Below are 14859 nucleotides of genomic sequence, written 5' to 3'. Positions count from 1 at the left end.
TGTGAGGGTGGGGTTTGAGGGGTGCGAGGGGTGGGGAGCAAGGATGGTGAGTGTTGGGGGTGTGAGGGTGGGGTTTGAGGGGTGCGAGGGGTGGGGAGCAAGGATGGTGAGTGTTGGGGTGTGAGGGGTGGGACTGTGATGGTGAGGGTGGGGTTGGAGAGGGGTGGGGAGCAAGGATGGTGAGTGTTGGGGCTGTGAGGGATGGGACTGTGATGGTGAGGGTGGGGTTTGAGAGGGGTGGGGAGCAAGGATGGTGAGTGTTGGGGCTGTGAGGGATGGGACTGTGATGGTGAGGGTGGGGTTGGAGAGGGGTGGGGAGCAAGGATGGTGAGTGTTGGGGCTGTGAGGGATGGGACTGTGATGGTGTGGGTGGGGTTTGAGAGGGGTGGGGAGCAAGGATGGTGGGGCTGTGAGGGATGGGATTGTGATGGTGTGGGTGTGAGGGTGGGGTTTGAGGGGTGCGAGGGGTGGGGAGCAAGGATGGTGAGTGTTGGGGGTGTGAGGGATGGGACTGTGATGGTGAGGGTGGGGTTTGAGAGGGGTGGGGAGCAAGGATGGTGAGTGTTGGGGCTGTGAGGGATGGGACTGTGATGGTGAGGGTGGGGTTTGAGAGGGGTGGGGAGCAAGGATGGTGAGTGTTGGGGGTGTGAGGGTGGGGTTTGAGGGGTGCGAGGGGTGGGGAGCAAGGATGGTGAGTGTTGGGGTGTGAGGGGTGGGACTGTGATGGTGAGGGTGGGGTTGGAGAGGGGTGGGGAGCAAGGATGGTGAGTGTTGGGGCTGTGAGGGATGGGACTGTGATGGTGAGGGTGGGGTTGGAGAGGGGTGGGGAGCAAGGATGGTGAGTGTTGGGGCTGTGAGGGATGGGACTGTGATGGTGTGGGTGGGGTTTGAGAGGGGTGGGGAGCAAGGATGGTGGGGCTGTGAGGGATGGGATTGTGATGGTGTGGGTGTGAGGGTGGGGTTTGAGGGGTGCGAGGGGTGGGGAGCAAGGATGGTGAGTGTTGGGGGTGTGAGGGATGGGACTGTGATGGTGAGGGTGGGGTTTGAGAGGGGTGGGGAGCAAGGATGGTGAGTGTTGGGGCTGTGAGGGATGGGACTGTGATGGTGAGGGTGGGGTTTGAGAGGGGTGGGGAGCAAGGATGGTGGGGCTGTGAGGGATGGGATTGTGATGGTGAGGGTGGGGTTTGAGAGGGGTGGGGAGCAAGGATGGTGAGTGTTGGGGTGTGAGGGGTGGGACTGTGATGGTGAGGGTGGGGTTTGAGAGGGGTGGGGAGCAAGGATGGTGAGTGTTGGGGCTGTGAGGAATGGGACTGTGATGGTGAGGGTGGGGTTTGTGAGGGGTGGGGAGCAAGGATGGTGAGTGTTGGGGGTGTGAGGGATGGGACTGTGATGGTGTGGGTGGGGTTTGAGAGGGGTGGGGAGCAAGGATGGTGAGTGTTGGGGGTGTGAGGGATGGGGTGCACCTGAAGCAGCCACTCTGACCTGTTTGCTCTCCCCACAGTACAAACACTTTACAGAGGACGTGCAAACACGACAGTACCGGTCGCTGGAGGTGTTGCTAGGGGCTGGGTACGGGCCGCCCGCTGATATATGGAGCACGGCCTGTATGGTAGGTGATGCCTACATCGTGGGGAGTGGGGACTCAGCAACAATTTCTTACAGTCTGGGGCTTGTAATCAGGTCCTGCCCATCTTTCAATACAGTGCTCCCTCCTCCACAGCACGGCACACCCACCTCACTGCCCCTCCTGGAGTGTGACGTTCCCTCCCCAACTTCCCTCCTGCAGTGTGACGTTCCCTCTTCACCGCCCCCCCCGCAGTATGATGCTCCCTCCCCAACTTCCCTCCTGCAGTGTGACGTTCCCTCTTCACCGCCCCCCCCGCAGTATGATGCTCCCTCCACACCTTCCCTCCTGCAGTGTGACGTTCCCTCTTCACTGCCCCCCACAGTGTGACGCTCCCTCCTCACCACCACCCCCCACAGTGTGACGTTCCCTCTTCACCGCCCCCACAGTGTGATGCTCCCTCCTCACCACCACCCCCCACAGTGTGACGTTCCCTCTTCACCACCACCCCCACAGTGTGACGCTCCCTCTTCACCACCACCCCACAGTGTGACGCTCCCTCCTCACCCCCCCGCAGTGTGATGCTCCCTCTTCACCACCACCCCACAGTGTGACGCTCACTCCTCACCACCCCCCCGCAGTGTGATGCTCCCTCCTCAACGCCCCTCCTACAGTGTGATGCTCCCTCCTCATCGCCCCTCCTGGAGTGTGACGCTCCCTCCTCACCGTCCCTCCCGCAGTGCGAAGCTCCCTCCTCACCACCACCCCCACAGTGTTACTTTCCCTCTTCACCGCACCTCCTACAGTGTGACGCTCCCTCTTCACCCCCCCCCCACAGTGTGACGTTCCCTCTTCACCGCACCTCCTACAGTGTGACGCTCCCTCCTCACTATCCCTCCCAGAGTGCGAAGCTCCGTTCTCACCGCCACCCCCCCCCCACAGTGTGATGCTCCCTCCTCACTGTCCCTCCCGCAGTGCGAAGCTCCCTTCTCACCGCCACCCCCCCCCCCCCCCCGCAGTGTGATGCTCCCTCCTCATCGCCCCTCCTGGAGTGTGACGCTCTCTACTCACCTTCCCTCCCACAGCCTAGTGCTGTCCCTTCAGTGCCCCTCCTGCAGTGAGGCCCTCTCTCTCCACCGCTGGTCTGTATGGAGGGTGGAGTTCTTTCAGTGGGAAGCTGTGTCTGACTGTGTTTGTCCCCACCCAGGCCTTCGAGCTGCTGACAGGCGATTATCTGTTTGAGCCGCACTCGGGAGAAGATTACACTCGTGACGAAGGTTGGTGACGAATTTTGTTCGCGTCCTGTTGTGCTGGGATTCAGGGGCAGTGGGTTTGCTCTCCTGGGGGTGGACTTTGTAGAGAAGGTGAGGCAGCACTGCAGTGTGGGAGGGGTGGACAGGAGGGAGTGGCACGCTGTGGGAGGGACGGGGGTGTCTCCCTGTGCGTTGTGAGGCCTGTCGCTGTGTCTTGCCAGGCAGTCTAGCTGGATCCACTGGATTGATGTGTGCTCCCTTTTATAGACCACATCGCTCATATGATCGAGTTGCTGGGCAACATCCCAGTACAGTTTGCGTTATCCGGACGATATTCCCGGGAATTCTTCAATCGCAGGGGTAAGTCGTGGCACTGTGTGCACTGTCAATCTTGCACTCGGACACTGAAGTATGCAGGTGGCACGAAGGTTGGTGGCGCTGCGGATTGCGTTCAGTGGGACATTGACAGGATGCAGAGGTGGGCTAGGAAGCGGCACTTTGAAAAGGCATCAGAACTCTTAGCACTGTGGGGGAACAGGGAGATTTTGGGGTCCACGTCCATAGATCCCCAAAGTTGCTGAGCAAGTAATTAAGAAGGTGTACTCTGTATTGGCCTTCGTTAGTTGGGGAACTGTGTTCAAGAAGATTATAAGACCATAAGACAAAGGAGCAGAAGTTGGCCTTTCAGCCCATCGAGTCTGCTCTGCCATTTTATCGTGAGCTGATCCGTTCTCCCATTTAGTCTCACTCCCCCACCTTCTCACCATAACCCTTGATGCCCTGGCTACTCAGGTACCAATCAATCTCTGCCTTAAATAAGGCTAGCAGGAAGGAGCTTAAGAATGAAATTAGGAGAGCCAGAAGGGGCCATGAGAAGGCCTTGGATTAAAGAAAACCCCAAGGCATTCTACAAGTATGTGAAGAGCAAGAGGATAAGACGTGTGAGAATAGGACCAATCGAGTGTGACAGTGGGAAAGTGTGTATGGAACCGGAGGAGATAGAAGAGGTACTTAATGAATACTTTGCTTCAGTATTCACTACTAAAAAGAATATTGGTGATTGTAGAAATGACTTACAGCAGATTGAAAAGCTTGTGCATATAGACATTAAGAAAGAGGATGTGCTGGAGCTTTTGGAAATCATCAAGTTGGATAAGTCTGGGACTGGATGGGATGTACCCCAGGCTACTGTGGGAGGCGAGGGAGTCTCTGGCAATGATCTTTGCGTCATCAATGGGGATGGGAGAGGTGTCAGAGGATTGGAGGGTTGTGAATGTTGTTCCTTTATTCAAGAAAGGGAGTAGAGATAGCCCAGGAAATTATAGACCGGTGAGTCTTCCTTCAGTGGTTAGTAAGTTGATGGAAAAGCTCCTGAGAGGCAGGATTTATGAACATTTGGAGAGGCATAATGGGATTAGGAATAGTCAGCATGGCTTTGTCAAAGGCAGGTCATGCCTTACGAACCTGATTGAATTTTTTGAGGATGTGACTAAGCACATTGATGAAGCTAGAGCAGTAGAAGTAGTGTATATGGATTTCAGCAAGGCATTTGACAAGGTACCCCATACAAGGCTTATTGAGAAAGGATCCAAGGGAACATTGCTTTTTGGATCCAGAATTGGCTTGCTCACAGAAGGCAAAGAGTGGTTGTAGACGGGTCATATTCTGTATGGAGGTCAGTGACCAGTGGTGTGCCTCAGGGGTCTGTTCTGGGACCCCTTCTCGTTGTGATTTTTTATAAATGACCTGGATGAGGAAGTGGTGGGATGGGTTAGTAAATTTGCTGATGATATAAAGGTTGGGGGTGTTGTGGATAGTGTGGAGGGCTGTCAGAGGTTACAACAGGACTTTGGTAGGATGCAAAACTGGGCTGAGAAGTGGCAGATGGAGTTCAACCCAGATCAGTGTGAGGTGCTTCATTTTGGTAGGTCAAATATGATGGCAGAATATAGTAGTAATGGTAAGACTCTTGGCAGTGTGGACAATCGGAGGGATCTTGGGGTCCGAGTCAATAGGACACTCAAAGCTGCTGTGCAGCTTAACTGTGTGGTTAAGAAGGCATGCAGTGTATTAGCCTTCATCAACTGTGGGATTGAGTTCAGGAGCCAAGAAGTAATGTTATAGCTATACAGGACCCTGGTCAGATCCCACTTGGAGTACTGTGCTCAGTTCTGGTCACCTCACTACAAGAAGGATGTAGATACTAAGAAAGAATGCGGAGGAGATTTACAAGGATGTTACCTGGATTGGGGAGCATGCCTTATAAGAATAGGGTGAGTGAACTCAGCCTTTTCTCCTTGGAGCGATGGAGGATGAGAGGTGACCTGATAGAGGTGTAGAAGATGATGAGAGGCATTGATTGTGTGGATAGTCGGAGGTTTTTTCCCCAGGGCTGAAGTGGCTGGCACGAGTGGACGCAGTTTTAAGGTGCTTGGAAGTAGGTACAGAGGTACCCTCATGGGTAAATTTTTTACACAGCGACTGGTGAGTGTGTGGAATGGGCTGCCGGTGATGGTGGTGGAGGCAGATACGACAGGGTCTTTTAAGAGACCCCTGGATAGGTACATGCAGCTTAGAAAAATAGAGGACTATGGGTAAGCCTAGGTAATTTCTAAGGTAAGGACATGTTCGGCACAGCATTGTGGGCCGAAGGGCCTGTATTGTGCTGTAGGCTTTCTATGTTTCAGACTGGATGGAGGCCTGTGACCAGTAGTGTGCCACTGGCCCTCTGACAAAAATGTAGGTTGCATGGTTAGTCAATTTAATATCAGAGAATATATACAATATACAAACTGAAATATACAATATATATCCTTGAAACAGAAGGAAAAAAGAATGAATGACAGAAAAATAATCAGAACCCCACAGCCCGTTCCCACGCACAAGCAGCATCAACCCTCCCTCCCCCCCACTTCCAGCATAAAACATCACCTACCTTGCCAGCAAAGCTCCCAAAAGAGAGACCATGCAGCCCGTCAAAAACTAACTGTTCACTCCAACATTTTGACATCCTACTTATTAGGGAGAAGAAGATAGACCTCTTTCCACAGCACGGGAGACAACGGCCGCTATTTCAATGTTACTGTCTGTCTGAAGAGTTGCTTTTCTTATTTCAAGTTCCCTGACTCGATTACCGAGTGCCAACCCTCCGACAGGCACTCTTGCCGTCTTCAGTGTTCTGACCCCTGTATACGACAGCGGTGAGAATCCGTGCCCATAGGTCCCAAAGGCTCCCAAAGGCACCCAAAGGCTGAACATGGGCATGCCAAAACGCAGCTGATCGGCAAGCTCCAAGAACAGGAACATGCCGTTGTGTAGAAGTGCTGTGGTCGATCGGAGACGCAGGATGCAGCAGCTGTGAAAGGAAATTAGATTTTAACTGATGAGCTAAGAGGAGTCGCCCTCTGGTGCACCCACAACTTTGTGGCTCACACCAAACAGTCCAGCACAGAAACTGGCCATTCAGCCCATCCTGTCTGTGCCAAACTGACCCAGAGCCCCCTGTGCCCCGCCCAACTGTGTACTTATCCGAACTTCTCTTAAGCATTGCAATCAAACCCACAGCCACCACTTCTGATGCAGGTTGTTAGACACTGGCTGAGTAAACCAGGGGTTCTCAACCTGGTCTCCACTGATGGCAGGGGTCCGTGGCATTAACAAAGACTAGGAACCACTTCCTTAAACACTTCACCCATAACCTTCCAGTCTTCTTGACCAACTTCCTTGTCAAAGTCCATGTAGACAACATCCACTTGGTAACTTCCTGGAGATTGTAAGATTGGCTAGACACTACGCACGGTGCCATGTCGGCTCTCTCTAATCAGTCCCTGCCTACCCAAATACTTGCATATCTGGTCCCTTTGAATAACTTGCCCACTACTGATCCCAGCCTCACTCATTCCTGTCTTTCTGAAAACAAATTTGGTTGTTTAGTGAACAGCGAGGTTTGTTATCTGCAGGCTCTGGGTCTGCTGCATAGCAGGCCACGCAATGAGTTGAGAGATTTACAAAATTATGAGGGGTATAGGTGGAGTCAATACAAGCAGGCATTTTCCACTGAGGTTGAGAGAGACAGCAACTAGAGGTCATGGGTTAAGGGTGAAAGGTGAAATGTTTAAGGGACATGAGAGTGGAATGAGCTGCCAGCGGAAGTGGTTGACATGACTTTTGTTGCAACATTAGAGGGAAATTTTGATAGGTAATGGGGAGATAAAGAGGGTGCATGAGGGACAAATGATGAGCCAACGGGCCTGTTTCTCTGCTGTAGGGTTCTGTGACTAAGACAAGTTCAAGGTGTGCTGAGTTAAAGGAGCAAGGATATGCAGGGTGGAGGCTGAGGGATAGGGTATGTAGTCTCCTACAGATGGTATCGGTTAGACCAGGTAGTGACGCTGCTCTTCATCGGATGGAGTGGGAGAGTTGAAGTTTGAATCCCAGATTTTCATTGTTGGTGAGTCTGCATCTGGAGCACTGTACAGAGAAAGCCAGAAATAATTCACACTGGCACTGGAGGGCTCGAGGCGGAGGCTTAAGAAACTGTGTTGAGATTTACCAACCCTACCAATTAGCATAACTTTAAGATGATTAGAGGAAAGTACAGGGAGTATGTCAAGTAGGTTTTTTTTTTAAAGTGTTCGATGTGTGGAGCACCCTGCCCAGGATGATGAAAGAGACTGATACATTAGGGCAATTAAGAAACTTGTAGATAGGCATCTGGATGATAGAGAAATCAAGGGATAACATGGGTGTGAATGCTGAAACTCATGGGAGTGTGGGATGGGACAGTGTGGAGGGAGATTCACTCTGTGTCTGACCCTGGGAGTGTGTGATGGGACGGTGTGGAGGGAGATTCACTCTGTGTCTGACCCTGGGAGTGTGGGATGGGACAGTGTGGAGGGAGATTCACTCTGTGTCAGACCCCGGGAGTGTGTGATGGGACGGTGGGGAGGGAGATTCACTCTGTGTCTGACCCCGGGAGTGTGGGATGGGACAGTGTGGAGGGAGATTCACTCTGTGTCTGACCCCGGGAGTGTATGATGTGACGGTGTGGAGGGAGATTTACTCTGTGTTTGAATCTGGGAGTGTGTGATGGGATTGTGTGGAGGGAGTTTCACAAAATGCAGAAGAATAATTTTGTTCTAACTGGTTTTCTTGTTTATTTTTGCCCTCCTCACCCACACTTCCTCCCTCCCTCAACCCTGTCCCTCTTTGCTCCTCTCGTCCTCTCTAGGGGACCTGCGCCATATTAAGCAGCTGAAGCCTTGGCCACTGTACGAGGTTCTGGTGGAGAAGTATGACTGGCCACTGGAGTTAGCCGCTCAGTTCACTCAGTTCCTGCTGCCCATGCTGGAGTATGTACCCGAGCACCGGGCCAGCGCCCTCGACTGCCTCCGGCACCCCTGGCTCAGTTCCTGACCAGAGTGGCTGGGATGCCCCGGGCTGAGAGAGAGAGAGCACTGACCCACAGGAACCCCTAACTTTGAATGTCTCCAACGTGCCTGGCTCAGCTCCTGCACACAGGCTGAGAGAGAGGAACTCAGTCTGAAACGGGTACCCCGCCCCACTGGCCTGGAGGGAATGTCCCAGGGATCTCAGCTCAACTCCGGAACTGGCCAGGGTACTGCAGGGCAAGAGAGAGAGGGAGACCACTGCCCCCACTGGAACCCCAGCTCAGCTCCAGACAGAGGGAGACCACTGGCACTACGGGAACCCCAGCTCAGCTCCTGAACAACCCCTACACCAAACCCAGACAGAGGGAGACCACTGGCCCTACGGGAACCCCAGCTCAGCTCCTGAACAACCCCTACACCAAACCCAGACAGAGGGACCACTGGCCCCACTGGAACCCCAGCTCAGCTCCTGAACAACCCCTACACCAAACCCAGACAGAGGGAGACCACTGGCCCTACGGGAACCCCAGAGCTCAAGTGTCTCAGGCAGTTCAGCTCCTGACCCGGCTGGCATACCAAGAGAGCGAGCACTGCCCTGTGGGAACCCCAGCTCAGCTCTTGAACAACCCCTACACCAAACTGAGGCGGAGGGAGAACACTGCCCTGTGGGAACCCCAGCTCAGCTCTTGAACAACCCCTACACCAAACTGAGGCGGAGGGAGAACACTGTCCTGTGGGAACCCCAGCTCAGCTCCTGAACCAGCCATACCCTGGACTGAGACAGAGGGAGAGCACTGGGAACCCCAGCTCATAGCCCTCAACTTCCCCCAGCACCCTTTGTTCTGATCCTGACCCTGGTACCCAGAGAGCGGGAGCACTTTTCCAAGAGGAGCCCTGACTTAATCCACTCCAGTGGGAGGACAGTTTCCCACCAGGACTCCCAGCCATTGGCTGTCCAGTGGTCTGATAACAGGGAGGGTGGGGAGGGTAGCGGTCTGTCCTTCCCCCTCCCCACCTGACTACAATGTCCCGGTGCTCTAACCCTGCAGGGTGAGAGGGCTGTGACTTGCAATGCAGCCTAGAGTCGGTGTGATGACTCAGACAGGGGAGGGGAGAATTCAGGGCCCCCTCCGTACCTGACTGTGGTGTCCCAGTGCACTGACCCTGTGGGGGTGGCAGGAGTCTACCCTGAGCAGGATGAAGAGTTTCCACATCGCATGTACCTCTCACCGGGACTGGCAGCCCGTCTAACTCATTGTATGATATTTTCTTTTCACTGAACTTTCATTAAATTATTAATCAACTCCTAGCGAGGTCTGTGTGTTGAGTCAGACTTGGCTCAGTGGAGATTGGAGAACCCCGGGCATCTTCTGCTGCTCCACCGTGACTTTCCGCCCCACACCCTCCCTAAGCTACAGATCACATCGTCTTCAGCAGAACAGCCCAGAGCCACAGGCAGCGGGAGCTGGGCCATGGCTGGACACAGTGACCAGTGCGGAGTGGACATCAGCGAGAGAGAGTCAAACGAGTAAAGGGGAACTTCAATTTGTCACATGTACAGACAGTGAAATGCATCATTGGTATGAACAAGCGCACGCAGTCCGAGGGTGTGCTGGGGCAGCCTGCAAGTGCCCACAACCTGCTAACCCTGTCTTTGGAATGCAGGAGGAAACCGTCGGGGTTGTAAGACCATAAGACATAGGAGCAGAATTAGGCCATTCCATCATGGCTAATCCCGGATCCCACTCAATTCTGTACACCTGCCTTCTCGCCATATCTGTTGATGCCCTGACCGATCAAGAAACGATCAATTTGCACCTTAAATACACCCACGGACTTGGCCTCCACCACGGTCTGTGGCAGAGAATTCCACAAATTTACTACTCTCTGGCGATAAAAAATTCCTCCTAACCTCTTGGAGAAGGTCGCCCAGCAACTTTGAGGCTGTGTTCTTTAGTTCTGGATAACCCCCACCATAGGAAACGCCTCTCCACATCCACCCTATTGAGCCCTTCTAACATTTGGTAGGTTTCAATGAGATTCTCTTGCATTCTCCTAAATTCCAGTGAGTACCGGCTGAAAGCTGCCAAATGCTCTTGATGTGTTAACCCCTTCATTCCCAGAATCATCCTCATGAACCTCTGACTCCCTCCAACGACAGCATGTCCTTTCTGAGATATGGGGCCTAAAACCATTGACAGTCTCCAAGTGTGGCCTGACTTATAAAGACTCCTTCCTTTTATATTCTGTTCCCTTGAAATAAATGCCGACATTGCATTTGCCTTCTTTACTACAGACAGTCAAGCGGAGAATGTACAATCTCCTTACAGACAGCAGCAGGAATTCAACCAAGTTTGTTACAGTGATGCACAATCGTGTTGCCCCAAGCCCCCACCCTCAATGTGCAGCAGTATTCCCATCAGTCAGTTTCCCCACCGCTGACTACAACACACAGAGAGAGCTCAGCAGGCCAGGCTGTAGCTACGGAGGGGAGTGAGCAGTCGACGAAACCCTTTACACCACTGTGGACGCTGCCGCATTTTGTCAAAGAGACATGGTTCCCTGCCTGTGGTTACTGACCCTGGGCAGCTCACTGAACAACAGAAATTCAAAGATCCCACAATAATAATAAGGGTTAGACCTGTCTCTGGTGAACAGATAAACTTGCAACAAATGACTTCAGAGTAAGTATGGTGAGAGGGAGTACTTTTACTTTCCTGACGTACTGTCTCTGTAAGTGCTGTCTGAAGCAGAGAATTCTACAACACAATACAGGCCCTTCAGCCCACAAAGTTGTGCCAACCCTTTAACCAATTCTAAGATTAATCCAACCCTTCCCTCCCACATAACCTTCCACTTTCCTGTCATCCATGTGCCTATTCTAAGAGTCTCATAAATTTCCCTGATGTGTGCCTCTACCAGTGCCCAACTTCTGCCATCTACTCCACTCCATTCTTTCCTCCAATCACCTTAAAATTCTGTCCCCTCCTATTAGCCATTTCCACCCTGGGAAAAAGTCTGGTTGGCCACTTGATCTATCCCTCTTATCATCTGTACACCTCTATCAATTCACCTCTCATCCTCCTCTCCAAAGAGAAAAACCCTAGCCTGATTAACCAAACCTTATAAGACAAGCTGTTTAATCCAGGCAATCTCCTGGTAAATCTCTGCACCCTCTCTGAAGCTTCCAGATCGTTCTATAACGAGGTGACCAGAACAAAACGCACTACTCCAGATGTGGTCTAACCAGAGTCTATAGAACTGGAACGTTATCTTGTGGCTCGCCAACACAATGATGGCCAACACACCATATAGCTTTGTAAACACTCCAGCATCATTGAGGGCACGTACCCCAGGATTTCTCTATTCATCTGCTAAGAATCTGCCATTGTCCATAAGACATAGGAGCAGAATTAGGCCATTTGGCCTGTCGAGTTACTTCTGCCATTCCATCATGGCTGATCCTGGAATCCTCTCTTCATGCACCTGCCTTTTCGCCATATCCTTTGATGACCTGACCGATAAGGAAACTAACAACTTCCATCTTAAATATATCCACGGACTTGGCCTCTGGCAGAGCATTGCACAGATTCACTACTGTGGCTATAAAAAAATTACTCCTTACCTCTGTTCTATAAAGATGCCCCTCAATTTTGAGGCTGTGCCCTCTAGTTCTGGATACTCTTTCCCCCCCCCGCCCAACCATAGGAAACATCCTCTCCACATCCACCCTGTCTAAACATCTGGTAGGTTTCAATGAGATCCCCACGTGTTCTTCTAAATTCTATTGAGTACAGGCTTGAAGCTGCCAAATCCTCCTCTTATGTTAACCCCTTCATTCCAGGAATGATTTTCATGAACCTCCTCTGGACTCTGTCCAGTGACAATTCTTCCTTTCTGCTCAATGGGGCCCAAAACTCTTTGACAATACCCCAAGGCAGCCTGACTAGTGTCGTATAAACCCACAGCATTATCTCCTTGCTTTTATATTCCATTCCCCTTGAAATAAATGCCAACATTGCATTTGCTTTCTTTACCACAGACTCAATCTGTAAATTAACCTTATGGGAGTTTTGCACAAGGACTCCTAAGTCGGTTTGCACCTCTGATGTTTGAATTTTCTCCCCACTTAGATTATAATCTATTATTCATTATTTTTCCTTTTACCAAAATGCATTATCTTTTATTTCCCAACATGATTCCATCTTCTACTGTTTTTACCCATTCTTCTAATTCATCTAGGTGCTGCTGCAATCACATTGCTTCTTCAGCACTACCTACCCCTCCACCTATCATCAACAAACTTTGCCACAAAGCCATCAATTCCATTATCCAATTCATTGACAAACAATGTGAATAGCAGCGATCCCAGTACTGACCCCTGAGGAACACCACTAGTCACCGGCAGCCAACCAGAAAAGGCCCCTTTATTCCCACTCACTCCTGCCTGTCAGCCATTGCTCTCTCCATGTCAGTATCTCTCCTGTAACACCGTAGAATTTTGTATTAAGCAGCCTTGTGTGCGGCACCTTATCAAATGCCTTCTGAAAATCCAAGTAAATGACATCCACTGCCTCTCCTTTGTCACCCTGCTTTGTTACTTCCTTAAAGAACTCGAACAGATTTGTCAAGCAAGATTTCCCTTTACAGAAACGATGCTGACTTTGACTTATTTTATCATTAGTCTCCAAGTATCCCGAAACCTCATCCTGATTAGACTAGTACAGTACTCTGCCTTAAAAATGTTACCTTCCAACATGAATCACTTTGCATTTTTCTGGATTTAGATAAGAACTCGAGAGGAAATACTTTTCCTTCATTTAAAAGAATACATTAACTCTGTAAATACAAATTCTGAATGTTTGGGACACTACAATAGGATCAACATTAAATCAGGAAACCCGACCGTGAACAGTGGCAGCAAATTGGTGCAAACCACAGGCTCGGCTCATCACAACTCTAGAATGCCAGCTTTGTACTGGGGACCGATGTCCTGGTCCTGCCCAGTTCCAAATTTGCTGATGATACTAAGCTGGGTGGCAGTGTGACATGTGATGAGAATGTTGGGAGAATTCAGGGTGACTTGGATAGGCTGGGTGAGTGGGCAGATACTTGGCAGGTGACGTTTAATGTGAATAAGTGTGAGGTTATCCACTTTGGATGTAAGAACAGGAAGGCAGATTATTATCTGAATGGTGTAGAGTTAGGTAAGGGAGAAGTACAAAGATCTAGGAGTCCTTGTTCATCAGTTACTGAAGGTGAATGAGCAAGTGCAGCAGGCAGTGAAGAAGGCTAATGGAATGTTGGCCTTTATTACAAAGGGAATTGAGTACAAGAGCGAGGAAATCCTCTTGCATTTGTACAGAGCCCTGGTGAGACCACACCTGGAGTATTGTGTACAGTTTTGGTCTCCAGGGTTAAGGAAAGACATCCTGGCTGTAGAGGAAGTGCAGCGTAGATTCACAATGTTAATTCCTGGGATGTCTGGACTGTCTTACGCAGAGAGGTTAGAGAGACTGGGCTTGTACACGCTGGAAATAAGGAGATTGAGAGGGGATCTGATTGAAACATATAAGATTATTAAGGGATTGGAGAAGATAGAGGCAGGAAATATGTTCCAGATGCTGGGAGAGTCCAGTACCAGAGGGCATGGTTTGAGAATAAGGGGTAAGTCATTTAGGACAGAGTTAAGGAAAAACTTCTCCCAGAGAGTTGTGGGGGTCTGGAATGCACTGCCTCGGAAGGTAGTGGAGGCCAATTCTCTGGATGCTTTCAAGAAGCTAGATAGATATCTTATGGATAGGGGAATCAAGGGATGTGGGGACAAGGCAGGAACCGGGTATTGACAGTAGTTGATCAGCCATGATCTCAAAATGGTGGTGCAGGCTCGAAGGGCCGAATGGTCTACTCCTGCACCTATTTCTATTGTCTAACTCTTTCTGCAGTTCCTCCTTCACCTTCCTTCAGAAAAAAATCACAGTGAAGCTCCCTCTGCACACATATTCCTGGGGCAGACATAGAGTGAAGCTCCCTCCACATCATCCCATCACACACTCCCGGGGTCAGACACAGAGTGAATCTCCCTCCACACTGTCCCATCACACACTCCCGGGGTCAGACACAAAATAAAGCTTCCTCCACATCATCCCATCACGTACTCCCGGGGTCAGAACAGAGTGAAGCTCCCTCCACACCATCCCATCACACACTCCCGGGGTCAGACACAGAGTGAACCTCCCTCCACACTGTCCCATCACACACTCCCGGGGTCAGACACAGAGTGAAGCTCCCTCCACAACATCCCATCACACACTCCCGGGTTCCGACACAGAGTGAATCTCCCTCTACACTGTCCCATCACACACTCCCGGGGTCAGACACAGAGTGAAACTCCCTCCACAACATCCCATCACACACTCCCGGGGTCAGAACAGAGTGAAACTCCCTCTATACTGTCCCAAAGAGACACACATTTATCTAGTGACAGTTTTAAATTGCTACAATTGATTAAATTGATCACAGAATAGTCTCAGCCTATCGTGTTGTGCAGTTTAATCTATTTAAGATTCAATCTGACCTTTCCTCCCATATGGCCCAACAATTTTTTTCCACAGAATTTTCAGGGAAAATCTTGGAATAAGGCTGCTAAAAA

The 14859-nt window shown here is 50.9% G+C and overlaps 1 protein-coding gene across 1 annotated transcript in view; it reads left to right on the top strand.

Moving 5' to 3' along the window:
* The window catches only part of srpk3 (SRSF protein kinase 3), a 57049-nt gene extending 47533 nt beyond the window's left edge, over nt 1-9516 (top strand). The window contains exons 13-16 of the mRNA XM_059958498.1: nt 1502-1609; nt 2772-2841; nt 3085-3177; nt 8048-9516. Coding sequence (XP_059814481.1) covers nt 1502-1609; nt 2772-2841; nt 3085-3177; nt 8048-8232 — 456 coding nt within the window. The 3' untranslated portion in view covers nt 8233-9516. The remainder of the gene's footprint in view (nt 1-1501; nt 1610-2771; nt 2842-3084; nt 3178-8047) is intronic.
* Nucleotides 9517-14859: the final 5343 nt, after the last annotated feature.

This window comes from Hypanus sabinus, unplaced genomic scaffold, assembly GCF_030144855.1.
Source record: "Hypanus sabinus isolate sHypSab1 unplaced genomic scaffold, sHypSab1.hap1 scaffold_1065, whole genome shotgun sequence".
In the NCBI taxonomy this organism is placed as follows: domain Eukaryota; kingdom Metazoa; phylum Chordata; class Chondrichthyes; order Myliobatiformes; family Dasyatidae; genus Hypanus; species Hypanus sabinus.
The sequence above is the reverse complement of the archived record's forward strand: the minus strand, read 5'-3'. Positions and strand labels throughout refer to the sequence as shown.